Raw genomic sequence first — 26,749 nt, forward strand, 5'->3', positions numbered from 1 at the left:
TTGATTATCTAATTACCTGGCACTATATGCACCTGTCTGGTCAACATTTTATTCTTAACGGGCTTTACGTGTGTGTGTGTGTGTGTGTGTGTGTGTGTGTGTGTGTGAGCGAGAGAGAGAGAGAGAAAGAGAGAGTTTAATTAAGACACACAGTAATAATTAATGAGGTAAACTAAGAAAAATAAATGCACAACCGCTGCCCCATCTAAAAATAGTATTAAAACGCACATGACCAAAAGATGAAGGGGCATGTGTTCAGAGACCTCCGCTGCTCATAAAAGGGAAGGAGCAAAAAAGAGTTCGGTCACCGAAGCGAATTTGTTTTGTCAGCTGCAGTTTCCAAGGTGACCAATGAAAGCCGGGGATCAACCTCTTACGTGCTCAGAAAATATCCAGAATTTGAACATCTACGATGCCATGGCAACCACCAAAGCTCCACCTGCTGGTGAAGCTGCAGAAAGGCTGTTAAATGAACCACTGAGGTGGGATTATTTCCTGCCTCCAAATCCTTTGTAAACACTAGATTACCATATGTACACATTAAAATAATTTTGGAAACGTTTTGGCTTTTCTTTTTAATCCGGACTCTTACCATAGATTTTACTGTTTATTAGAAATTTATGTCAGAACGCTTATGAGTGTTAGCATAACCAGTCAGACAGCAGCACAGATGAGGTCTGCTGTTATGTTTACACATTGCCATACAGCTATTTCATCTCCATGGTTACTAACAACGCCGACTAGTCTGAAGCATCGCTCAGTACTTGACTACCACTGCGGCAAGTACCTGGTGTTTCATTGTCGTGCTGTCTTCAGCATATCTTCATATCTTCATAGAGTATGTATAGAGGTGTTTGTTTTCACCTACTGTTAGCTTTATCTGTCTTTTTTTCCCTCCTTAAATGATAATTGCTTTTATATATGTAAAAATATATTAGAAGTATTATACTTGAGTGTGTATGTGTTAGGGATAAGTTCTGATTCCTGGTAGCACATGAAACTAGCTCATTGAGCTGAGGATGCAATGTTTTATCTTGGGATAAATACACTAAACACAGTCAAGACAAAAAGATGAAGTCCAGCTTTTCCTGCAAGTCTGTTCAAAGTACATTTTTTTCAAACAAAATATCTCCTACATGTACATTGACTGGTCACTTTATTAGATTGGTGGACCCTCTTTTGGCTTCAGAACTGCCTTAACTCTTCTTGGCACAGAGACAACAAGGTGCTGGAATCATTCCTCGGATAATTTGGTCCATGTTGATATGATAGCGTCACACAGTTGCTGCAGATTTCTCAGCTGAATCCCTGATTGCACCACATCCCAAAGGCCCTCTAGTGGACTAAATCGCCCTTTTTAACCATTCTGTTGTTCAGTTTAAACTTCAGCAGGTTAACTTTACCACATCCACATTGGCTGATTAGATGTACACAGTTGAACAGGAATACCTAATGAAGTGGCCAGTGAGTGTATATTTATAAATACATACCAACAGTGTTAACAGTTCTCTTATTCAGACTTCTGTGTATCATTAGATGGCACTGCTACATTAGCTCATGATCTGCTCCATGTTCCAGACGACCATGTAAGACCTTGATTGGTTTTACATGGTCATATAATAATCTTGGATATTATTATATGGATTGATATCTCACTCTTTCTAAAACCATTGAGTGTTTCCTTTCATTTGTCATTTTTTTCTCTTTGTCTGGTAAGAGGATGCGATACAGTTGTCCAAAACCTGTCAGTGACCCACCCACCTATTGTATCAGGGCTGCAGGAGTTCTGAGGTACAATCGTGAGTCTGACAATCACAGGATGAATTTAACAACTTTTCCCCAAAGGGTAAAAAAAATGAAAAGACAAATATCTCCTTACTTTTTAAGGAAGGAAGCAAGGTGTTACAGATTATGTTACTCTAATAAAAAATGTTTTTCAGTCCCAGACAGAATACCCAGCCCAATGTGAGTACTGTGGGAAAAAGACTCATCCTCTACTGGATCTAACATTGGTACAAAATCCTGAGGTGAGGCAGATTGTAAATGGTCAAGTCAAAATCCCTAAATTCACCTATTGTACTACATGACCTCCTTACCCCCTCCTCCCTGTCCATCTCAGACCCACTTCTGTTGTGCTCAGCGGCAGCAGCTATGTCAAATGCTGGTGAAGCAAAGACTTTTGTTTGAGGAGAGATCTAACCTAACTGCTGGTAATCTAACTTCAAAAGACCAGATGGAAATTCTGTACCACAAATCCAGAGAGAGTGAAGCTTACCACAAGTTTATGAAAGGCTTTCAGAGAAAACCTAGGTACACATTTGCATGATTTTGCATGAAAATGCTTGTAAACAGAAGGAAAGTTGGAACAGAAATATGGCTCAAATAATGTGCAAAATATAATATGAGTAGCGTTTATTTTGTATTTTTTCATAGAATACAATCAAGAGATCCTACAATCTACGGTGGTTACCCAGTTAATCTGCTTGCAGGGCAGACCTGTGAGTAATTAGCAACATTCACACTGGAAGCCTGAAACTTCTGCATACAGTCATAATAAACAGACAGACAGGTAACAGCATCTTGATTTTATAAAGCTCTGTGAAACTAACGCAGTCTATTTTGCTACTGTTTAGCTGTCTCTGCACCAGGGGTCTTCAGGTTAAGACTCTCACATGCTCCAGGAAAGGGGACAACGTACTGCAGTAGCACAAATGAAAAATGCTTAAAAATGGAAGAGGAGGAGGTGTTGCTCCCTTTTTTTGATCGGAAACCAGTTCAGTTTGGCATATGTAATCATCAGGTAATATGCAAATTAATATTACTATTATTTTTCATGACCCACAGAGCTTGTACAGAGCTTGTTTTTTCTTATTATATTGTAAATATATGATGTTTTGTTCTTGCCAACACAGAGATTTCATTTATGGTTGAATAGAGGCCTCAGACAGCTGCATTATATACTAACACAATGCCCCCATGTGGTCACACTGTGTCTACATAATACATTAAACCCAAAACCTTCACAAATGCAAGACTTTGTTATTACGCTAAATAGTATTATTATTTATAAAGAGAAACTACTCAATTTTAGTATCGTAAACTAGTAAGCAGGGTAAAAAGGCCAAAAGACAATCAAAATGACCCTGCAGAGGTTGACAAACTTAGACATTGAAAGAGAACTTGAATGTAGAAGTAAATCTGCAATAACGCAACCCTCCCACTTCTTTCAAACTCCACACTATTAGGTTATGATAAGAATAACAATTGTTTTTTATAAATAATTTTTCAAAAGTCCATGTGATTGTGTACAAAATAGAATTTCTAGACATGATAATTTCTTCTTTTTGACTTTATCTGTATTCACAGGTGGGGTCTGGAGTTTTACAGAAATTTTATTCCAGTGGCATCAAATTCCTTACCATGTTCCCTGATGGCTCTGCTCAGATCTTGTATCCTCTCAGATTTGATCAGATTGATCATGAGACTTTGCAGAAGTGATTTAAAAATGCACAATTTAAACATTAAAGAAATCCAGTGAATTCCAGTTGAATTGAATATCCTCTATAGTCAGTGTTCCTGTCCTTACCAGCTTGGTTACAGTTATCCCTCCGGCCTCTTGGCTGTACTTATCGTGGTCACTGAACACAATGGAAGAGTCTGTATAGTGTATGACGACGTCAGTGCCCCTAATCAACAAATCAGAGCTATATTCCAGTCTGATGGCAGAGCGACATGCTATCACGCCAATGGAAACATATGGTAGATAGCAATTTTTTAATATTTACCGTTTATTAAATATTGCCTCTTTAAATTATATTATTAGCCCTATAGTTGTTGTTATAGAGGTTGCTGTCAAAAAATGTTTTTGTTTATGGGGTGTAAATGTAATATTTAAAATTTGCACAGGTGAGCATAAATACATAATGGCAATGAGCTACAGTCCATTTATATGCATGTATTTTTCTGTACTCACATTGCAGGCTGTCCTTAAACATGTCTGGCGGCCGTTGCTTAAACAATGCAGGCAACATAACTTGCACGTGGAGCTGGGGTACTCCCACGCCCCTGCAGCCCATCTTTCTGTCCCTCAACAAAGCTGTTGGAGTTCGCGTCCTGGGGAACAAACAAGTGTTTGTTTCCTTCTTGGCAGGCAGGCAACAGGCTAAGTTCAGTGTGGGTACCTGCTGTGCTCAGGTAAGACTGAAGCACTGTGCAACTAGTCTGCAAATTGTGAACTGGCTATTTTATATAATTAAACATATGACAAATAAAACATAACAAGGGTTAAAATGAAAAAAAAAAAGTGTTGGAAAATATGTTCATTTTGAATATGACACTGGAATAAGTCTAAAAGTTTGGCTATGGGTATGCATTACTACTAGTTTTCTGATGTCTTTCTTTCTAAAAGCAAATATATTTTGCCTTTCAAACATCTAACTACACAAGAGGGTTTAAATGATTTGCAAAACGACTGTAACAAATGCTAAAGTGCTTCATTAACTTGAAAAATCTTTGATTAGGGTGAATACGTGCATACTTCAGGCTCATCGGTCTCTAAAGACCAGCTGCTGGCATTGGCAGCCAAAATCAGGATCCATGCAGCCATTCAGCATCTTCACCAGTACCTGACGACGCCCTTACATCCCCCAAAACTCAAGACACCAGCCCATCACCTACAGGTTACTGCTCAAAGGCTCCTGAAAGTCAGTGATGATATAATGATGAATGACTGTGACAAAGCCTTCATCCTCAAGTGCCTTCAGGATTGTTGATGTATATGTAATATTGCAACATGATGACAGTGACTGAAATTTATTTAAAGAAAAAAAAAAAAAAAAAAAAAAAAAAAAAAGGCTGGAAAAACATTTTGCATGTCCCATTTTTTGACTTTAGTTACCAGAAAACTATATCACCTAAAGGCAAAAAACCCCAAACATTTTATGTACTAGCACCTCAGTGCCAGCATGTCGATATTTTAATATATAGAGATAACCCTTATAGCACGCTTGACTCAATCAGTATTTTCTCATTTTTAAGGCCAGACTTACCTTTATTTTAAATTCAATTTAAATCGAGACCGATTTTACAAAGAGAATATCAAGTAAAGGTGTTATACAATTAACCCAATAAATGACTTTCATTACTCACTGTCTAAATAAAGTCATCTGTTGCACATTAACCACACTGTATTTTTTAGGCTGGTCTTGTAGCTTTGTTTTTTAATTTCTCCTCTCTTTTGCCTTGTAATATAAAATCAGTGTAGAGCTTCCTGAAGACTTAATAACCAGGTTGTTACTCTAGATATTTCATACCATTACATAGTATACCCACAGTAAACTATAAGCCTGATGACAACAGATGTGTTAGCCATTTAACTTAACACCACATCAGTATGTAAACTCAACACCACACCGCAGTTTCAGAGTTAAATAGTTAACAATATGTTTTATTAATCTCCTTAGCTTCCTCCAAGGTTTGTAAATATAAAAATTCAGAAATCATACCAACAGGTTCTCAATGTTATTTTCACAACAGTGATGACAGACTTTTAAGTGCTGCAAATTTCTACATGGTAAACTACTTGATAAACAAATTTCTACATATGGCTCAGTGGTACACATTGTTTCTTTTTTTCCACAGAGATCAAATTATATTCAAATAGTTAAAGACTACAAGAACCAATGTTAACTCTCTCCTTAGGGGCTCACTGATATCACCTGGATGAACTCTGTAGTAGTATGAATAGTACAAGAAAATGACAAAATGGCCAGCACTGTTGCCATGGATCCCACTCTGGCGTCAGGGGCGGGTCATCTCTAAGGGGTGCAGTGAAGAGTGATGGGGACATCCAGTCTGTGCTAGCAGTGTTCCTGCCTTCAGCGCAGACGTTCATAAACATCACCTCACAGCCCAGTGAGAAACCCACCTCAAACCTAGAAGGGCAGAGAAAGGAGCAAACCAAATTAAAAAGCATAAACATTCACTTTAGTAGAAGTGACTCCAAAACAAACAAACAAAAACAAAAAAAAAGTCCTTGGCACACGACTGTACTTACATGGAGGGGCTTTTAGCTCCAGCTAGGAATTGAACAGTAAGGTTATGAATGGTGGTGGTGCCTTGTGTTCATGTGAACGTTCATCTTCATTTCATTATCCAGGATTTGCACAAGCTGCTGCATGGAGGGCAGGTGACCTGACTCCAATTTGGACCACACTGGTACATCTATAAAAGAATATTTTCATTTTCATTTGTGGGCTAGATTTTGTTCCATCGTCTCCAGTTTATGAATGTTATTGCAAGAAAAATGAAATAAAGTCAAATCCACTGGGCACTAAGTACGAGCTGGAATAACACTCACCATTTAATGTGATTTCAAACGCTCCTGTTGACATTAACTGGTTTTCAATCATGTTGCTGAGGAAGAACACCATCATGCAGGCATAAATCTGATGGAGAGGAAAGATTTATTTTATTTAAATAGAGTCTGAAATGTTCAGTGAGCAGAAATTAGGACAAAAACCCACAGGATAAAAGTGTTGCTCTACTAACAGGTTAGCATGTAGCTACTTTAAAATATGAGGTTCATGCCATCCGTTAGTGCACTTCTGCAGTCACTCTCAGTGGAGTAACACTTCGCAATATGTTACGATTGTGAAGTATACGGGTATTTCTCACAATATATGCATTTTAAATCCAAGTCACATATGGGGCCCTGCAGTTAAACCCTTAAGACTTAACTGCAGGTCTCAGTTTTGTTTTATTGGTTTCCCGTCTGCAGTTCGCATGACAGGGATTGACAGTTGTGCATGCCTGTTTTTGACGCACACTCTTGAGCAGCTCTCCCCATATTGGCTGATGAGATTACAGTGCAGTAAGATTACACAACAACAAATGACAGGGTCTGGCACAGTCATTAAAACCGGATTTCTGCTCTCAAGCCACCTGATTTACTGATAGGAGTCTAGATTCATGTTAAATATTATGCGAAAGGATTCCATGTATATACCGAAAGCAGCTTTAAAAGCAAACACATACTCAGCAGAAGAAAAACTTAAGATGGTCTTTGTTATCAAACATATGTGGCTTAGAAGCAATTTTAAAAGAACAAATTCAATAGCAAAACCAGCCCAAACCAAAATGAATAAGTCTTTATTGTGTATTTAAAAAGGCAAGAGTTGCTGTTATGTGTTTGGCTTTCAATGGCACAAAAAATAGTTTTTAATCTTTTTCAGCCTTCTGTTAAAATGCAAGAATGACCGTTAGTGCAGAAAGGCTTTTGAGACTTCCCAGGTCTCTAACCCTGGGGATAACAAATCCAAGCCAAACAATACTTAACAAAACAACCAGAAGCCACCGAATGAAGAGCTAATGAAATCCTGCGGGTTTTAGTTGTACTTGGCAGTCTGTAAGTAAACGGAAACTAGAGCCCACCTTTCTTCATTTCTACATGCTACCCACGCCTGTGTTATCTGCAATAACTTGCCAAAACAATGTGCAGCTCCATCTACTGACAAGCCAGTCTGCTTTCTAACACGTTATTACACATAAAAACACTACAGTAAAAACGCTCCCATAAGGACACAGCTTTGATTCCAGGAAACCTTACCTTATTTCCTTGGCCCCATTCCCACATTCCGGGGGCTTGCATACCAAAGAGAGCGAACGGGTCCCTGCCGATGATAATCAGCCCAATCACCAGCAGTTTGAACACAGACAGGAAGGAAGCAATGTGTCTGTGGAAACAAAACAAAAATATGTGTAGATATGGATTTGAATACAGCTCTTACACATGATAACAAAGCAGACAGAGCTTGTTACTGAAGTAAAATCTCTCCAAAATCTTTAGTTTTACATTGTGAGACATTGAAAACAATGGTTAAAGAATCTGTGGGAGTTTGATACCATCTCCATTTCTTTTGCACAGCTTTCCTCGTGTGTATTCATTAGAAGCCCAGAAAAATACCTACGAGTCTCAGTAACACCACACCTTAACTACAACACCTGGGACTGCTACACAAATACATCTCACATGTAATACAAATACAATCCAATTCTCCAGGCAATGATTCCTCAGAATGCCACAGACTTATCAACAATTAATCAGAAACCAAGTTATAGTCCATCTGAAACAGTAAACGCAAAGAAACAGTTCCATAGCAATTAGAATACAAGGAGAAAAATTTCATGTTTTATTTATTATAAGTCCTCTTTTTGACTTTATTATCAGAAGTCACAGTGCTGATCGTTGTACAGATGGACTTTTGTTAGTTTAGCTAAATACCCAATGTTCTGATGCAAGTCTTGATGCGTGCTCAATCATCCAGGTAAGTAAATACCAAAAGGTTGATTCTGTTCATCTGGATGTAGCGTTTTCAGTGGGAGAAACATTTCATCGCTCATCCAAGTGACTTCTTCCGTCTCAGCTGACTGCAGGTTTCCCCAACCTTATAAACAGTGCATTGCATAATAACTGAAACCAGCCCAGTGAATAACCAATGGGCTGTGAGGTCAGTTCTAAAACAGCCAAACAAATACTTTAGCTGAAACCATCACATCCATTTCTGTACTGTATACACCAAGGAAGGTATGCAACTTCAGCCCCGTTGCCTGAAAATTTAAGGAATTAAGGAATGCATCACAGTTGTTTGGATTACCTGCGGGGTGTACCCATTTGACATCTTTAAAACTTGGGAATGCAAAATGAAGTAAGCTGGAGTAAAATTAGCCCAGCTCATCTAACAATTTGTGTATTGCTCACATTTCGATTTGATTTGTAGACATTTTCTTCACTGAAGTGATTTCAGGACACTGGACTAAAACATCTTTAAAAAGGACAGCAGTTTAAGCTGTGTCTACCAAAACTACCAGACACCAATCCATGGCCAGATATGTTCGTGCTTGAAAATTTCACTTCCTTAGACAAATCACGGCTAATCCCAGGGAGCTTTCAGCCTGCTTTAATAAGGCTGGACATAATCCACTTGTAACAAGGCAGGCAATCTTTCGCTCTGCTTACCGATAGATGGGAATAGGAAGATAGTTCTCCCCTTCAATGCGGATGTCTGGGTACCGCTGGTACAAAGCCTGCGTGTACTCCTCAAACACCCGCTTGTATCCTCAGGAAATGCTGTGGGGAAAACAAGGACACTGCTAGAAAGCCAAGCACAGTCTAAAGTCAAAACAGGACAGTCTAACAAAGGTTACATTGATGACTTAGCCCGGAGATTTGAATTTTAAACTCTTCTGTTGATCATTTACTCAAAAGTTTTATATTTGACTTGGCAGCAGCGCGTTATCATACATGAAAGCTGCATGTTCATCTTTGTGGGCCGTGTTTGCTTTCGTGACTAGCTTATTTACATTGCAAATGTGGTCTTAAAAAAAAAAAAAAAAAAAAAATCATATTTCCTCGTACACAAACGTCAAACAAAGTGAGAGTTTTCAGGTTAGCACACCGCCTCCTAGTCAGGTTAATATTTAGAGTAGTTAGTGGAGTAACTTGCCTAAAGTCTCCAGGTCTATCAGCGAAAACAATATGTTGAATTTACCAACAATAACTGCAGATCAGAGGGAACATTTTAATGTAATCTGAGAAAAAAAAAACCCAACCTTGTCGTGTTAGCATAACAAGGATAACACATTAGCATGACCTACACACACAGTAGACGGTTTATTAAAGGTTTAACAGCGGAAGTGGAAGCCATGTTTTCCACCAAATGTTTACGAAAACCGTGCCAAAAATTATCGACTTCCAGAAAATGATTTCAGTAGAGCTTTTGACAGCTGTTTATTTATTCAGTTTGAACAACCGGCAGCGTTGTTATTTCCTAACAAACATCCGGGTAAATTAACCTCCTATCGGCGAGCGTTTACCGATTTTCGGCCTGCGACGCTGTTAGCCGAGGACTTTAGCTAGCGTGCAATGACTCGTCAGTTTTTTGGCTCATTTGCTTACCAGATTTGAAACTTGAGAAGAGGTCCCGCGGCAAACTGCATCTTCATTTTCTTTATGCCGCTGCTGTCACCAGCCGTGGCACAGCAGAGGGAAAACACCCCCAAAACCAGGAGCGAGAACCGTATCCACTTCATGGCTATCCTCTCCGAGGCTCCCTTCCTTAACCCGTCGTGCACAGGCAGGTTAATCTCTACATTTCGCTTCTGGTTGGTCCTCCTCTGCCTCTTCATCCAATCGCAGGTTTTAACCACTGCTGATTTCATCTTTAGCACCACCTACCGCTCTGGCAGTTCAACTAATAAACAGCCTTTGGGCTAATAAAATATAACCTAGATCACCTCATCTTAAAGATGGGATATTTCCTTATTGGGTGTTTTGATAATAGTGTTGCAGCTGATCTGATGCCTACTAAGGTCACAGCACATGATCAACACTTACACTGGCAAAATTCATAGTCATTGTGCCCCATCATTCCCCCTTTTGAGATCAAAGTCTCATTATAGGACAGGGGCCATCAAAATGTTATATTGATTTTAAATTAGCCTTCCCTCACAGGGGCCAAGTCAAATAATTGAAGCAAAATCTTCCATAACAGCTATTTGCTGTTTAATAGAATAGAATAGAATAGAATAGCTTTTTATTGTCACTGTTACAAGAACAGTGAAAGGCAGTTTGGCATCTCTCCATGTGTGTGGAGTACACAATAGCGTAAGTATTTACACAATGACAAATTTACATTTACACAAGAAAGATATGTACAAGTTATACATACACCTGCAAACATACACACACATACATACATATATGTATATATATACATATTTGCATCCGTACATGCATACACACACATATTTCCACATACACGCTTACATCTATATACATACACATACATGCCATCTAACTAGCAGGTGCATTGAGAGGTGCAGTGTGATATTGCACATTGAGTGTGTGTGTGTGTGTGTGGGGGAGGGGGGGGGGGGGTGCTGCTGTTGGAACTATACTAAGTAATGTTATAATAAATACAGTTTAAAGAGGTAAGGGTGTTGTTTGCATTGAAGTATTAACAGAAATACGATTTATAAATAAGGTGTAATGTCCATGAGTGTTGGCAGTGCAGTTATCCTCCAATCAGGGTGGAGGTAGGGTATGTTTGACAGCCTGTGGGTAAAAACTTCTGTTGAGTCTGTTTGTCTTCGACCTGATGGACCTGTAGCGTTTACCAGAGGGAAGGGGGGGAAAAAAGTGAGTGACCAGGGTGTGAGGGGTCTTTGATGATGATGCTGGCTTTCTGCTGAAGTCTGCCAGGGTATAGATGTCTCTGAGGGGAGTTAGTGAAGTGCCAATTGCCCGCTCTGCTGCCCTCACCACCCACTGCAGTTTCCTCTTGTCCTCCGCAGTGCAGCAGTTGAACCAGAGTGTTCAAACAAAAACCTTCAACTTAGTCATTCAATTATTTATACAGAGCCACAGCTGACCAAGAATGAATCAATTCTGTTAAAATTTCATAAAATTATAAATTTGAATCATAGCTTTTAAACAGGTGAACTATGTTCACCTATGATGCAGAAAAGAAATCATACTGCATTCTTAGTTGTGGTATAATTTATTTAATGAGGTGCATAGACAACTTCAATGACCATTTCCATCAAGAATGAGCCCTCCAAAATTTGTCTCGATTTTTTAATGTACAAGTATCTAATTCTGCACTAGAAATGAGCTGTCTGCCTAAAATATATAAAAATCACATATTTAATGAATAGTGTTCAAAAACATTTTATTGAATACACAGAAGTTACTACAATGAAACAAATATAGTAAGAACAAACAATTTTCTAATAAAACAGCTCGTTATTCAGAAGAGAAGGTTTTCTAGTTGATTTAGTGATTCAGCCTCGCTGATTGCTCCTGATCCACAGCAGACTGCAAAGCCATCACTGTCTCTGTGGATGAAACAAATGAATGTAAAGCACACCAAATACATCCTTTTTCCCCCCTAATCCCTGGCAGGCTATACATTCAATTTTGACAAAACAAGATGACTGTTTGGCATCTACGCATTTGGTTTTTGGTTGTTTTGTTGTCTCATTTTTAAATCCTCAAGACAAGCCATGTTCTCCATCACCATCTTGGTCTTTTAAAAATCAGATATGATGAAAGGGGCGGATTGGACTGTCAAACTGCATGCTCAGTGGCTAACTACTTGAAACAATAATCCTCCATTCTGACCATTACTTACACTGATCATTTTTCTCCCAATCTCACCCTGAAAATAATGACTAAATACAGCAGGGAAGTGTTTACAGAGGTCACATTTGGCAACTGTTTTTCTTTCTATAGTAACAGAAGTCTTTTTACAAACCCTAGGTATTGCCCCCTTGTGGCCATTAAAAACAGAATTTTAAGGCATCTCTTTGTTGTTTTTGTTTTTTTTCTTTTCTCAACTGTCTGAGTCTACACCTTTATTTAAAACAAAAACAAAAGAAAAGAGGCTGGAGCTATGTAATAAGGGGTAAAGTTTTGTATAATGAGCAAGCAGATTTAGTACACTAAAGTCACAAAACAAATCAAGCAATATTTCGGTTGGTACAAACCCAATAACTTTTTGGAATGATCAATCAGGTTGGGGAGTCCTTCCTCAATGTTGTATGAGATTTGGTCCATTTCTTGTACAAGGTCACCTGCCCTCTGAGTGAAAAATTAAGCAAAATTACTCATTTAAAAAAAATAAAATATGACATTGTAACTTGAATCCTAGAAAAAATATACAAAGTTAGGAAAACTCTACCTTGAGCTCTGAATAAACTTTCTCCTCCAGCTCAGCCACCTGAGATATGGCATCATACACACCGGTATCCAGAACTGATTCCTACATCACAAAAAGTGTGACAAGTTAAGTCTGAGAAACTTCTACACGGGTTATAACTGGATTCATGCCGTGCAAGCTTACCTCTTCTGAGGAGCTATTCATTGGCTCCTGTGTCTTAGGTGCTTCACTGGCTTTGGAATTGCCATTAAGTTCCTTCACTCTGCAGAAAATGTTTCAAGCTTCATCATACAATAAGGCGACTGAGAATTCCCATTAGAAAAAAACAACAAAAAGCCCACAGATTCAGAGCTTCATATGCTAAATACATACCTGTCAGCATAGCGCAATGTGTTCATTGTATATTCACATGAGGTCATACCTGGAGACACCATAGCAATCTGTGAAACAAAGAAAAAAAATTATTTGATGTGGATTTCAAAATATTCAATCCTGAGAGGAAGTCAAATTTGGTGTGGTAACATACCATGCAGGTCCTGGACTTCTCTCCAATGAAAGAATCCCTGAGGACTTTGGTCAAAGTGCTCATTCGGAAAGGAATGTGATCACTGTTCTTTCCCAGTGAACGGATACACTCCTACAGGATACAAGAGAGGAAACACCAGTGTTTTTGAGTTGCTGTGCATACATTTTTAATGGAGAGAAAACAGAGTACTTCTGCCTTTTAATCAGCCATCGCTTACCTTGAGAGCCAGAAGGCTGCGGTTGATCTCGGCAGTTTCAACTAAAGTACTCCGGTCATTGCTGCTGACATCTGTACCTCGCTCATTGCCAGCCAAATCGACCAGCGAAAACTTGCCGTGCAGCGTGGTAGCACGGTCATTGCGCCGAAGCACAATTTGAAGGATTGCATGAGAGCGGGATGAGTTGGCGTTGGCTGAGGTTTGGCCCGACGTTCTGGAAAGAGAGAGTGAGATACTAACTTAGAGTTTGCCTACCTACACTAATGGGTAATTAATACGTTTTTGTGCTCTTTCAGCAACAAATAAAAATGCACAAAGAAACATCAGACTCTTGATACTAAACTACCTGCATGAACTGCCAATCTGTATCATCTTGATGACCTCCTCTGCTGAGGTCACATAGACCTCTTCTAGGCCGACCACCTGAACCTGTTGTCGTTCATCTTCCAAAACACGCAGCTTGGCCTTCTTATGCAGCAGATCATACACCTAAATAAAAAAATAAATAAAAAGGTCTAGTTTGTTATATGGATTAATTGAAAATGTGGATTCAGTAGATATCTTCAGAGTGAAGGTTGTTCCCTTCACGTCTTCCTACCTTGCCATTGTAAATCTCAAAGAAGCTAACGTAGGCAGAGAGATCCAAATTAGCATACCTCCTGTGGTTGAGGTAGGCAAAAACATCATGGGCTAGAAGTGAAAAGACTCAAATTATGACAACGTCTGCTTCTTGTACAAAATCCAGTTGTTTCATTTAAGGTCCTACCTGCTAATGCGTAGATGCCTTTAGCGCTGTTTTGCTGCTTCCCTGTGAAATCACCTCCCATTGTCTTAAAAATAAATAAAGACTTTGAATAAATTCCATATTTGCAAAATTGTGCTTCAAAAAACAAACAGACAAAACAAAAACACAAACCCTCAAAGTCTTAGCGCAAGTGAAGACTTACATGAGTCTTACCACTTCCTGTCTGGCCATAGGCAAAACATGTTGCCATACCACCTTCAAAAATGGACTGCACCAAAGGTTTAGCTGTGAACCTAAAGGAAAATCATAATTTTAGTCGTCATTAACAGGAAAATTACAGCATGTATAAAAGTATACATCAAGTCTCCAGTGTACTGGTCAATGTCCCAGTTGAAAAAGCTAAGTTAGAAAATGTACAATCGGAGCCACTGTTGGCTTAATTAAAGGAAAAATGAGGTAGTTACTTGTAGACAAGTTCATTGGTGGCGGTCTCATCAAAGGAGTAGTCAAAGTGGAAGACTTGATTGTCCAAGTACTTGGTGAGGTCCACCTTGTGTTTTGGCTCATGGACCAGTAACGCACCTTTCCCAGGTACAGACACCACATCAATCTCCTTTTTATTAATCTCTACAATACACAAGAGTATCGGAGTCAGTGTATAAACATGGCAACTGTTTTCTCTCCTTTAATTACTCCTTTATATTCAGACGATAGAATAGAGAATGTACAAATTATTCCTGACCTACCCTGCTTGTTAAGGGGCCGCTTGCGAACGCACACACAAATCCTTTGGGGCTCAATCTTAAAAAAGGCAAGAGATGTGCAGAGAAATGAATGTACTACAGTTTCCAAAGCTACAATAAAACTTTCTGGATGTAACATTGTAAGTCCATGTTCAAACCTACCGTTTCAGTAGTTGAGAAGGGTGTGATTTCCAAAGTCGCTCTGAAATCCTGAATCATCTCAAAGAACTTCTGGTTGGGCCGGGAACCTTCCAGAAACTATAAGGACAAGCAAACAAAAGGTACTGTAACAAAATGAGGAGTAGTTTTGCTCATGTTTAAAACAATTTACATTAAAAAAAGAATAATGGTTAAAGAAATCTTTCACCTTTCCCTTCTTGGTTTGCATATCTGGAGGCTTTATAACACAAGAGAGCCTTTTATTGCCTTTGTTCAACTCCACGGGAGCCACAGATTTCCTTCTGCCTGAAATGTGAAAAAAAAAAAAATATATATACACACGCTGAATATACACACACACACACACACACACACACACACACACTGAAATAAATAAATGAGATGTTAACACCTAATACCAATAAAATGGGTTACATACCTCTAACTGTGGATGGAGGAGGCATTTTCTCAGGTTCATCGTTTTCCTTTATGGCCTCGGGAACCAAAGGCTGCGAAGTCGCTGGTTGCGTATCATTCTTTTTACGCTGCTGATTTGGAATTGCTAGATGACAACAAACAAATATATTTCAGATTTAACAGAAAGAAAAGACCAAAATATTCCTTCATACATTTAAAGTACTCAGAAACTTATTCAAATACATTTTAACAGGTACATGATATGACTTTGTACCCTGCAGATGACCAAATGTATATGGCATGGTCACCAAGAACAACATTTCAATGTTAAATGAAACAGATGTGGCTCTCATTAGACCATGTTATACATTTTAACAAATCTTTTTGTTTACCGTTTTAAATGAATAAATAAATCACAACCAACCAGAGTTTTTGAGGACTGATGATGGAGGGAGATCGGGATGTATGGTTTCTGGGTTAGCTGAAGATGATTCTGCAGCTGAGACTGGTCCTTGAACAGAACCCGGGGCCTGAAACATACACGTCTGCCGAGCCTGGGACCGAGTAGCAACTGAAAGTGACACAAGACCAAGTCAAACTGCTGAAATATGACTTTATGCATTTCAGACTGATTATTACCAGCATTATTGTTCTGGAGTAAGACAGCCACTACTGGTAAAGTGGAGGAGAAAGAGGAAAGAAACAAAAGAGAAAAAAAAAAAAAGCAAAAAAAAAAAAAAAAAAGCAAAGCTGTATGAGGCTGTCTGGCAAAACACAAGTGACACCAACAGTAAATTCACCACTTATTTTTCTAAAAACAGAACAACCAAATTAGACATCCACAGTGGTAGAAAAGTATATTTTAAGCGAATAACAAAGATATGAAACACTAATGTGCTGGTCATCAAAATGGTTCTAAGTCCTAAAAAAAGGACTTAAAGGCCACTGTACATGCACTTTTTATTCTCCAATGAACTGATCAACCAGTGATATCAATCAGCGCTCCTTTTTATAGCACGATCTTATTTCTCAACAGGCAGAATTTAAGGATGAAGAGACAAGAAAAAAAAAAAAAAAAAAAAAAAAGACATTGTTGCATATGCATGTACAATCACCCAACACCTAAGTGTATTGATTTGCATCCCTTGTGTGTTATCATTAATCTAATGTACATCTAAAATCTGTGAGTTCAGCTCTTGCAGGATTGTCACTCCTCGCCCTTGCACCCATAACCAAAACAGGACCGATTTGCTTTAACAAAAAACATGCACGCCGTGCCGACCTGACTCTTCAGTTCTGGTGACTGTTGTAGTAGAAGCTTTTGGAAGGAAAGAAGCCATTAGGCAAGAGTACTTAACATTTACATCTGACACACACAGAGACCCAATATTTACATACAGGAGGCAGGTGCAGGAATCCTAGATGAGCGCAGTCGACCCTCGTATTTCTACAGAATAAAAACAGAAAGAAAACTGTATAATGCTCAGTCCAGTCAGCCATTTAACTCCCTCATAAGAAGCACCGTGTACTTATGTGTACAAGTTATTAGAACGTCATTCTGCATGTAGTTACATCAAACAGTATAAACGCGGGGGGAGATTTCTAAATCCAGATGATGTACTATGAGGTGCAATCTTAAAAAAAAAAAAAAAAAAAAAGGAGTTATTTGTCACATATAAAACAAACAAAAAACATAAATGCTCAATTGGAATTAAGCCACTGTCTTAAGGTCATCTACGTGTGGTGTAGAGCATTGCTTCAGGTTTGCTCATGGGAAGTCTTCATTTACAACTACAGTTGTGCTCCTTTTTGATTACACCTCATACAGCACAAGGCTCCTACTGAACATTCAAATTCAACTCACATGCATCCTTACATCCTTCATTGAAATAAGGGTCAACTTAATGTCACAGGAGAGGCTACACAAGGAAGCAGGATCATCCAACCTTGCTGTCATCTGGTGACTGACAGCAAGGTTAATGTAATAAATTATGAGAAAAAACAATGTAGGCTAGCACTCACCTTTTCTGGAACATGAGTCGGTGGGTCAGGAGTTGAGTTTGTGATTGAATTTATAGGGTCCAAAAACTCTGGATTGAGTATACATAACTCACTTAGATCAATCTAAAACAGAGAAGAAGAAACAGACTCAGCATATAGGATATTTTAATGTATACCTGGTTGATATTACCTCAGTTATGACATTACTGACCCCCTTTCCACGGCACATGTTCCTCTCATGCCACTCAACCATAACTGTGGACCTGTCAACGGATTTCACCGTAGCCGAATGGACTCGACCTAGTTCACATACATAAAAAGCATGCCCGAGTTAAACTCACGGCACACAGGAAGTACAAAAAAACATAATACGAACCGATTTAATGCAACATGAGCTCACCATCACTGCGGCTGATCTGGACAGAGAGTCCAACGAGAAGTCGGGACAGGCTGTTCTCCATTATAGGACCTTCTTAAAAAGCTGGAAAAAATGAAGGTAACGTTAGCGTATTAAGTATCCAACTCGCTCTCTACCAGTTGTGTTGTCGTCGCCGTGAAAATATGTCGCCTTTTCGTGGAAACGTAAAGTTTGATAAAACCAAACCGTCAGTCGTTTCCATTTGTTTATTTTTAGTTTCTTTCAAGATAAAAATCAGACTTACCTTTCACCCGTACCAAACTCAACAGCGCCCAGAATTTAAACTGGCGTTATTTCCGAGTATTTAAGAATCTGATTGGTCTTCGTCATTTCATAGAGTCCAGCGTTCTTCTTCTACGGAGTTATAGGTGGCATTTAAATTGATGTTACACTGCCACTCATCGGACAAGTTAGGAAGGACCGCTACAGTTGTGCAAATGGAAGAACTTCGATACACTAATTCAACCAGACCAACTCGGTAAGATGTTGCTGACTTTAATGAAATGCTATCTTTTGTCCACGTAAGCAAACAAAAGCAGAAAAGCAGGCTAGTAACATTCATTTTAACAGACAAGTGCTTTACAAGAAATACACATCATACAGTACGGGATATATACATATATATGTATAAAACAACCGTGGGTTATAGTAAATAAAGCTAATGCTAATAATAAAGGAATATAAAAAAAATGACCAAATACTCATCACTGATATTTATCCTGAACCCAACAAACTTTATTTTCTAAACCTTAACTGAAACTGAAACTAAACATGATATAAAATCATTATACAGCCAGCAATGGTTTCTGCATGACTTTATCTGTCTCACATATCAGTTTTAGCTCTTTGATTTACAACATTGTTTTGGTTCATTTTTTCCCCGGGCATTTCTTACACACAGCTCTCTTAATCAGTTAATCAGGCTGAGATCTGGACTTTGACTAGGTCATTGCAACACCTTTGTTCTTTTCTTTTTCAGCCATTCTCGTGTAGATTTGGTGCTGTGCTTGGGATCATTGTCCTGCTGTATGCTGTAATTTTGGCAAACCTTTAGCTGTCAGACACATTGCCTCACATTTGACTCTAGAATACAGAGGAGCTCATGATTAACTCAGTGACTGCAACATGCCCAAGTCCTGTGGCTGCAAACCAAGCCTTACTCATCACCCCTCCATCACTGTGCATTGCAATTGTTGTGAGATGTTTGTCCTGATATGCTGTGTTTGGTTTTCAGTGTGCATTATGACCAAAAATCACCACTTTGGTCTTTTCTGTCCAACAGACATTGTTCCACAACTCTTGTGGTTTGTTGAGATGCAACTTTGGAAACCTAAGTCTTGTTGCTGTGCTCTTTTTAGAGAGAATAGACTTTCCCCTTTCAAACCTTTCAGACAAGCCTTATTTGTTCAGTATTTTTCTCATCGCAATTTAACATTTAACATCCTAACGGAGGCCTGTAAAGTCTGAGATGTAGCTTTTGGATTTTTTGCAGTTTCTGTGAGCATTGCACGACCTTGACCTTGGGATGAATTTCCTGAGATGTCAGCTCTTGGGAAGATTGTAACATTGTGTTAACACACACCTGAATGCTCCAGACCAGCAAACTACCAAAACTCCTATTTTCATAGTTTGGTCACACTTGCAGATGCTTAATTAACGACACATGCATTTGATTAGCAGCACCTGGCTGTTACTTACCCTCATAATTCCATTGGAAAGAGTAGGAGTGTAGTTAGTTTTTGACAGGACTGTATCTACTTACTTGGTAGAAAGTCCAGACTACTCCCACTCGCTTCAAATGTAACCTGATAGCAGTGCAGCCTAGAGTTTAACTCACTACAGATCACTATGAGATGTGACATTAAAAATAATGACAGAAAACAGACCGATGCATTTCTCAGAATTCACATTTGCCACATTATGGAGTAATTAGACTTTCAGCAATACAACATTGCACTATGACCAGTGTTGGGACTAACGCGTTATTAAGTAACGCGTTACAGTAACTACGTTATTATTGTGGTAACGAGCAGGGTAACTAGTTATTATGCCAAAACCAGGAACGCGTTACTCGTTACTGGGATTTAGATAGGCTCGTTACTCGTTACTTCGTGTGGTGGATATCGCGGAGCTTCCACAGATTCAATAACATTAGCAAGTGGTGGAGGCCAGCAGGTGGATGAAGGAAAAGGGAGGCAAGAGGAGAGACCCGAAGCGGCCGCCGGTCCGCGTGTCAGGTGAACTGAACTTCAGGTAAGAAGTTATGACCTGCAGTCTATCAGAGTCAGATATAAACCAAGTTTAGGTGAAGTTTATTTTCGTATGCTGACATTTTCGTACTGCGTGCTAGCTAGCATGACGGAGTTTCTATACAGCTGTGTGGGTGCTATGTTACTGATGTTGAACTTTATTTTGTTCATACGGTTAATTATTAGAGTTGCCAACCGTCCCCTAAAAAACAGAATCGTCTGGTATTCAGAGAAAATATTACGCGTTTCGTACTGAGGTGAAAAGGAACACAGTTTGTCCCGGACTTCAGCTACAATGAAAAAGACACAAAGCTGAAGCTGCACAGCTGCCTCTTCTTCTCTCATTCTCTCCCGTTTCTACTTCAATCACGAAACTGATCAATGATCAGCTGATCGGCTTTTCTCTCTTGTTTGTTTATCGCCCACTTTGCGCCAGAAAGAGGAAACCAGCGGATGTCGCGCTAAACAACAGCAGCACGTTTAAGCTTGATCAGCTGTTGTTAGAATTTATTTAATATTAATTGCTAGTATCAGCTGATGTTTGCTGGAGCCACAGCTGTAAAGCTGCTGGTCATGATATCGGTTTGTATATGTGGTGAGAGGGAAACATGAAGATGAAACCAGGAGATGTCCTTACTGAATCATCAGAGCTGAACAGGTGATGGAGAAACAGGTTTACCTTTTAGGTGACATGAATGAGTTGAAGGGAAGTTATGAACTGTTTCTGAGAGACAAATAACACCAGGATCCTTTTCTAAGTAGCTGACAGCTGGTAACTGTGCAGGGGTGGATCTAGCAAAGTGTTGCCAGGGGGGCAGGTAGGGCATTAACAGGGAAAGGGGGGGACAAGGAAATACTTTTCTTTATTATTCTCATTTAAAATGTCTAGCTTTAAAAAACATAATTATCTGAGTCTTACAACAAACAATTGATAGATCGATACATATATACCATCAGAACAGTGTACATCACTGTCACAACAGTGTTTATTTTCATTCAAAGGCTTTATGATTTTTCCTATAATGGTGGGCCGGTCTCTAGTCAAAATGCCCGGGACGATTGTTTTGTCCCAGTCCAGCCCTGGATGCAGCTCATCTGCAGTCTGGTGTTACCTACATCTTCCTATTCAGAAGGCAGAATTTCCAAGTTCTGAGTACAATCAAAAGCACCACGACTGCAGTTTTTGTGTTGGATGTAAAAAGCAGGCTAGAATCATGGCGGCGGTCAACGACAGTCCAGGCGTGGGATTTCTCTCGTGGAAATGTGCACATTATTTTTTCCTTTCTATTGGTAGGTGGCACAGTGCACTTGTGGCATGTAAGCAAGCTAGAAGACTGGCAATCTTGCTGGGTATCCAGTTACGGAAGCAACACATTAACAAGAGAATTCTGAGTAAAACTAAAGTTACTTTCCCTAGTAACTAGTTACTTTGAAAGTAACGAGTAACTTGAAGTAACTGAGTTACTTTTTTAGAGAAGTAACTAGTAATGTAACTAAGTTACTAATTTAAAGTAACTTACCCAACACTGACTATGACACAGTGATTTTGTTATCTTAACATGAACAGGCTAACAACTGAGCTACTGTAGAACCACAGGCCACATGTTTACATGTAGATCACATAAAACACTGTTCTGTGTAAAATTTTATTTTAAATTTTGAAATACTTTTTAGATCATAGCAATATTACCAATGAAACCTAAACCACAAATTTAGAGACATTACAAATACAGACTGTAGTCCTGTTTGCCATAGTCCAATGGCAGCCATGCTGATATTAGACTATTGATTTGGTACATCCATACAAAATATAATAGAAATGCTGCAAACAAATATAATTGCAGTTTTTTTCAGTGGGAAGCTATTTTTAATTTAAAACAATAGCAGCATTATCATGACATCACTGAAACCAAACAAGCCTCTTTTAATATTACATTTATAGATATTTCAGTTCGTGAACACATCCCTGATCATTCCACAGTGATCCCCAAATGTGCTAAAAGCTGATCTATTTAGCCTATTGCATTTCATGCTTGCGACCACAAGAATCCAGTGTTTATCCACACGCTGCCTCTCTTCTCACACTCACTGCAAACCAGGCACAACATTTCAGTCCTCCGTGACATCAACAATCAGGGACAGCTGGAGAATGACCCATGATGCAGTTCAGCCTTGCCTTCAGTGTGGGAGGCTTCCCATTTTTTTCTCTTTTCTTTTTCGCCCCTTAGCCTCCCCACTACGTGCCCACACCCTCTCAGTTTCCAAACCTCCTAACTATACACAAGCTAGACTTATGTATACACATTCTCCACGAGCGAACGCTGACACATGACAAATCAAAGCTCTAATAAACAGCTTGCGCTGAACAATTTCCCCCCCCACCACCAAAGGATGAAAAATAAACAAATCCCTGTCGGTTGAGCGTCCAGGCCATTTGGTAGGTCTGTCTGTTGATGACTGGGTGGCCCAGGGCTGCTTGGTGTGAGGCCTGGGATGGAGCCACAACTGTTTCCTGTGGGCAGCCCAACCCCCAGAACCTCTCCACAACTGGCTTAGTGGGTGGTATTCCCCTCCTCCCTTTTTTTTCCCTCTCATCCCCTAAACCTCTACACCCTCCTCTCTCCTCTCCCTCCTCTCCTCTCCAAGCAATTCTCCTTCCCCCTTTTCCTCCCCTTACTCTGTCAGTCCATCCATTCTCACAGCCATAGTCCTCAGCTCAACACTTCCCCAGTGGCCTCAAGTGGGCCGAGTAAGATAAGAAAAAATGTAAAGAAACCTTGTCTCTGTGTGCACCTAGTCCAAGTATGCCCTCGTCATTTACATAAAGCTAGAAACTGTCACAAGGTGTGATTTTTGCCTGATTACAAAAACATTTGGGGGGGGGGGTTAGTAAAGTATCACACATCCTCATCCACATTTTCTTCTTTTTAACACATATCTTTAAAACTATAACATATTGTTTCTCTTTTTCAAGAATTAAACTACAAAATAAACCACGAACCAGCTGACAGTGCACATCATTAAAATGTTCTTTGAATTGACTCATTCAGTAATTATGTTTTATCTGTTCAAATATGTCTGTCCCAAACCTGAGCATGAGCTGTTGTAAACGCACATCCTGTTATACACAGGCTAGGTCACGGGAATGTGCAATAATGTAACAAAACAGTAGCATCTGTGGCTTCATGCTTTTGTTATTTTCATATACGTTTGTGCGTGTTTATTCAGATTTTTCTCATGACTTTGTGACTGTTGCGGAGAGTGTCTCGCACATGTTGCAGAGACTTCAGGGTGGGCTTTCCCTTCAAGCAGCCAGCTCTGTTCCACATTTGTTTGTTCATACTGATAAGGGTTCAATACTTGGCTGAAAAACACTAGAAAAAAACAAACTGAAAATTGGGTTTTTGAGTTCAAGTCTCCTCTTTTAAACACCAAAGTTGGCCTCGACGCTGTCACGCCACGCGAAGATCACAGTCGCCGAAAAGACACAGCGGCATTTTTAGGTGCTGGCTTCACGGCGTCGATTGTTGGTGGTGTTTGATCCGAAGAAGAACGCAGTCTTGTATCTGTTGGCCCTGTCACTGTTTAACCGCTCCCCTTTTTTCCACACGTCCAAAAGCATATTTTCTCAGTGTAAAGAAAATTGGCGGAGGCCGTAGCTCTGTTCCTCTATACAGACTAAATAAACATGCACATGCATACTGTACGTGAGCTGAGCACACTTATAAACCACCCAGGAAGGCTGACAGACGAGAAGAGGAGCAGTGAGAGGAACAGAGAAAGAAAAACTGAACTACTTTTTCATATTCTTTCTTTCTTTTTTGTATGGTATTAATAGCAATAATAATTCTGCAACCTTTGCCAAACCTAGCACCAATATAAAATTAGGTCTTTAGAATAAGTTTAGCATTTGGGTGTAAGCTGTTGGTGAGCATTAGTCAGTTTTTCCCTAAATATAAAGCGGACTTTAATTCTGTGTCAGCTTTATAGTAATGCTGAAATTACTGACCAATGAGGCAGTTCATAGTGGGCATGTGATTTGCTATAATCATGTCTGCAATGTGCGGTTTTATCAAATGTTTTTCATCTTATTTATCTTTCTACGTATTTCCTAAATATATAGGGTCTGTATTGCATTTTACAACATGACCAGCAGAGAGCAATATAACTACAAACAGAACTGGCAGCATGCAGTCAGGTACAGCTAACTGTGGGATTTGAAATAAAAGTGCTGACAGGACTCAAGATTCAGTATTAGAATGCAGGTTTTCTTCTTTTCCATAGCATAGCTTTGGGTTGGTACGTACTGTTCCATAACTGAACCCACTGCGCATCCACCAGGGAATTAAATCTTCTCAAGCCAGAGAGCTAAATGTGCAACTGGAACATTCACTCATTAAAGCATGTTAGTATTCTTGGCATGTGGAGATCCAGTAAATAATGCCAGTGACCCTTTTTTTTTCTTTCCATGCCATTATTTTAAAAAAGTACTAAATTTTCTCTTCAGCCACATCATTTCAAGCTTTGGAGTCATTCAGTGAGGATTTCACTCACCTTTGAACTTGTGAGTTCAGCCACACAAAGTTCTATTTTTTCCCCCTGCTCGCAAATGCATATTTGTTTCCTCAGCAATAATTTTATTTATTTATTTTGGCTCAGAAGTAAACAGTTTTTTGAGTAGAACCTGCAATTACAGTAACACTATGGGCATGTGTTTTCTGCCTGTACATTAATGTAATGATCATTTTTATACCTAAAGTTAAAAATGCAATTAATAGAATCATTATTATCGGCGCAGAAAACTGGCTTTTTGTTAATGATTAGCCAGCAGTGTATGTTATATACACTGCTGGCTAATATTACAGATCCACTAGAAACTAGTCAGCACACTCAGTAAGATAAATATTTAAATAAACTAAAGCCAAGATTGATGACAGTGTTGGCACAGAACTAAGTACACTTATTCAAGTAACAGGTATGTATGCTACTTTATGCTTCTACTACAAACTCATGTGATAGTTTTATTACTAGATTTTTTATAAGTCAAACAAACAAACAGAAAACTATTGTTTACAGTCCAGTAGATTTCTCTGCTAAAATTCAGATGGTTTCATTTTAACAGCCGTTTTGAAGCCAAAGAACTAAACTTAACACGTGCAACTACTGGTATTCATGCAGTGATACTTTATCTGTAAGTAGTACTTTATATATACTGTATTAAGTTGCTAATTAGCCACAATTTGATGTGATGGTGTTGTATTTTAAAACAGAATCTACCTGTGCCATGTCATAATACACATGGTTGTGGTAGCCAGGTAACTGGCAATGGTGATTTGAGTGTTTGGCTTTGAAAGGAACAATTAGTTCCTGTAATGACTTTGGCTGGGTGATTTAAGCTGCTAAACCTGACATATGACCACACCCCATCTGTGGGCGTCCTGTAAGTGTAATGTAAACTGTAAAAAACCAACACCCTATATGCATCACTAGCTCACGCTTTACAAGTTTGAATAAATGTTTATTTTTGTTTTGTATGAGTTTGTCAGAAGATGAACACACTGTGATTATAAAGAGATGAACATGGTGGGCTGTGGTGTTTAAATAGTGTTCAGATGGTATTAAGGGGCCCAGAGTGAAGAAAATATCACCCATACGATTACAGCGCCAGCCTGACCTGCTTGTACAAGGCAGAACGGATCCATGCTTTCATGTTGTTGATGCCAAATTCTCATCCGACCATTTGAATGTTGAAGCAGAAATTGAGGCTTATCGGACCAGGCAGTGTTTTTCCTAATCTTCTGTTGTCCAATTTTGGTCAGCCTGTGAGAACTGTAGCCTCAGTTCCTCTTCTTAGCTGACAGGACTGGCATTAGGTGTGGTCTTCTGCAGCTTTCAGAGATGCTCTTCTGAATACCTTGGTTGTAACGAGTGGTTTTGGAGTTACTGTTGCCTTCCAATCAGCTCAAAGCACTCTAGCCATTCTCCTCTGGCATCAACAAGACATTTTCACCCGGAGAACTGATGCTCTCTCTCTTTTTTAGACCATTCTCTGTAAACACCAGAGATGTTTGTGCAGGAAAATCCCAGTAGATCAGCAGTTTCTGAAATACTCAGACCAACAAGTCTGAAACCACATACGCACCACCTTCAGACTCATTTAAATCACTTCTCTTCTTCATTGTGATGCTTGGTGTGAAAATCCTAAATATTGTCACCCTACATGTGAAGCTATTTTGAAGAATTTGAAAGTAAAAGGCATTATAGCCTTTAGATACAGTACTGAAATACCATTAATGTCATTGCTTTACACCCACAACCTCACACATACTGTAAGTTAGGTCACAGAGTGCAACTTGCGGTTCCTCAACTTCTCTATTTGGTTGGTAAAAAGTCCACAGGGCCACTCTGTCACTCACAATTTCCCTATTGGCTTTCATTAGTTTCCAAAGTTAAAGCAAACTGCAGAAAGTAGAGAAGCTATCTGACAAAAAATGGAGGTGGTGGTGGTTGGGGGGTTGCAAAATAAGGGTTATATCTTAATGTAAATCTGTCCAT

General features: G+C 39.2%; 3 protein-coding genes across 8 annotated transcripts; 1 reads left to right on the forward strand and 2 right to left on the reverse strand.

The window, feature by feature from the left end:
- The first annotated feature begins 72 nt into the window (after positions 1-72).
- On the forward strand, positions 73-5,847 carry LOC100693486 (glutamate-rich protein 6). 5 transcript variants are annotated; one of them, XM_025900382.1, is made up of 10 exons: positions 73-482; positions 1,718-1,846; positions 1,941-2,027; positions 2,120-2,310; positions 2,434-2,498; positions 2,634-2,800; positions 3,367-3,449; positions 3,601-3,759; positions 3,981-4,194; positions 4,521-5,847. In XM_025900382.1, exons 2-10 carry the CDS (start codon positions 1,721-1,723, stop codon positions 4,770-4,772), a joined length of 1,344 nt encoding a protein of 447 aa, XP_025756167.1. In that variant the 5' UTR covers positions 73-482; positions 1,718-1,720; the 3' UTR covers positions 4,773-5,847. The 5 variants fall into 5 exon arrangements, with proteins under 5 accessions (XP_025756167.1, XP_025756165.1, XP_025756166.1 ...); XM_025900380.1 differs by lacking the exon at positions 73-482 and adding an exon at positions 493-838 and having other exon boundaries at positions 1,941-2,012; XM_025900381.1 differs by lacking the exon at positions 73-482 and adding an exon at positions 494-779.
- selenot1a (selenoprotein T, 1a) lies at positions 5,705-10,200 on the reverse strand. The gene is made up of 6 exons (XM_003438152.5): positions 9,956-10,200; positions 9,017-9,127; positions 7,607-7,733; positions 6,359-6,446; positions 6,056-6,222; positions 5,705-5,933 (listed from the first exon to the last, which is right to left on the reverse strand). The coding sequence occupies exons 1-5, from the start codon at positions 10,183-10,185 to the stop codon at positions 6,098-6,100; spliced, it is 681 nt and encodes a 226-aa protein (XP_003438200.3). The 5' UTR covers positions 10,186-10,200; the 3' UTR covers positions 5,705-5,933; positions 6,056-6,097.
- A 1,342-nt stretch (positions 10,201-11,542) lies between these two features.
- Positions 11,543-18,349, reverse strand: kif2c (kinesin family member 2C). Of its 2 annotated transcripts, XM_005476281.2 has the most exons (23): positions 18,190-18,349; positions 17,928-18,008; positions 17,739-17,827; positions 17,549-17,650; positions 16,925-16,973; positions 16,809-16,844; positions 15,951-16,097; positions 15,549-15,671; positions 15,318-15,415; positions 15,113-15,208; positions 14,954-15,008; positions 14,672-14,834; positions 14,410-14,500; positions 14,229-14,292; positions 14,061-14,152; positions 13,809-13,951; positions 13,463-13,676; positions 13,246-13,356; positions 13,092-13,159; positions 12,903-12,981; positions 12,741-12,821; positions 12,547-12,640; positions 11,543-11,895 (listed from the first exon to the last, which is right to left on the reverse strand). In XM_005476281.2, exons 2-23 carry the CDS (start codon positions 17,986-17,988, stop codon positions 11,834-11,836), a joined length of 2,118 nt encoding a protein of 705 aa, XP_005476338.1. In that variant the 5' UTR covers positions 17,989-18,008; positions 18,190-18,349; the 3' UTR covers positions 11,543-11,833. The 2 variants fall into 2 exon arrangements, with proteins under 2 accessions (XP_005476338.1, XP_003437970.1); XM_003437922.3 differs by lacking the exon at positions 16,809-16,844 and having other exon boundaries at positions 11,789-11,895.
- Between the last annotated feature and the right edge of the window lie 8,400 nt (positions 18,350-26,749).

This window comes from Oreochromis niloticus, linkage group LG18, assembly GCF_001858045.2.
Source record: "Oreochromis niloticus isolate F11D_XX linkage group LG18, O_niloticus_UMD_NMBU, whole genome shotgun sequence".
NCBI classification, from domain to species: Eukaryota; Metazoa; Chordata; class Actinopteri; order Cichliformes; family Cichlidae; genus Oreochromis; species Oreochromis niloticus.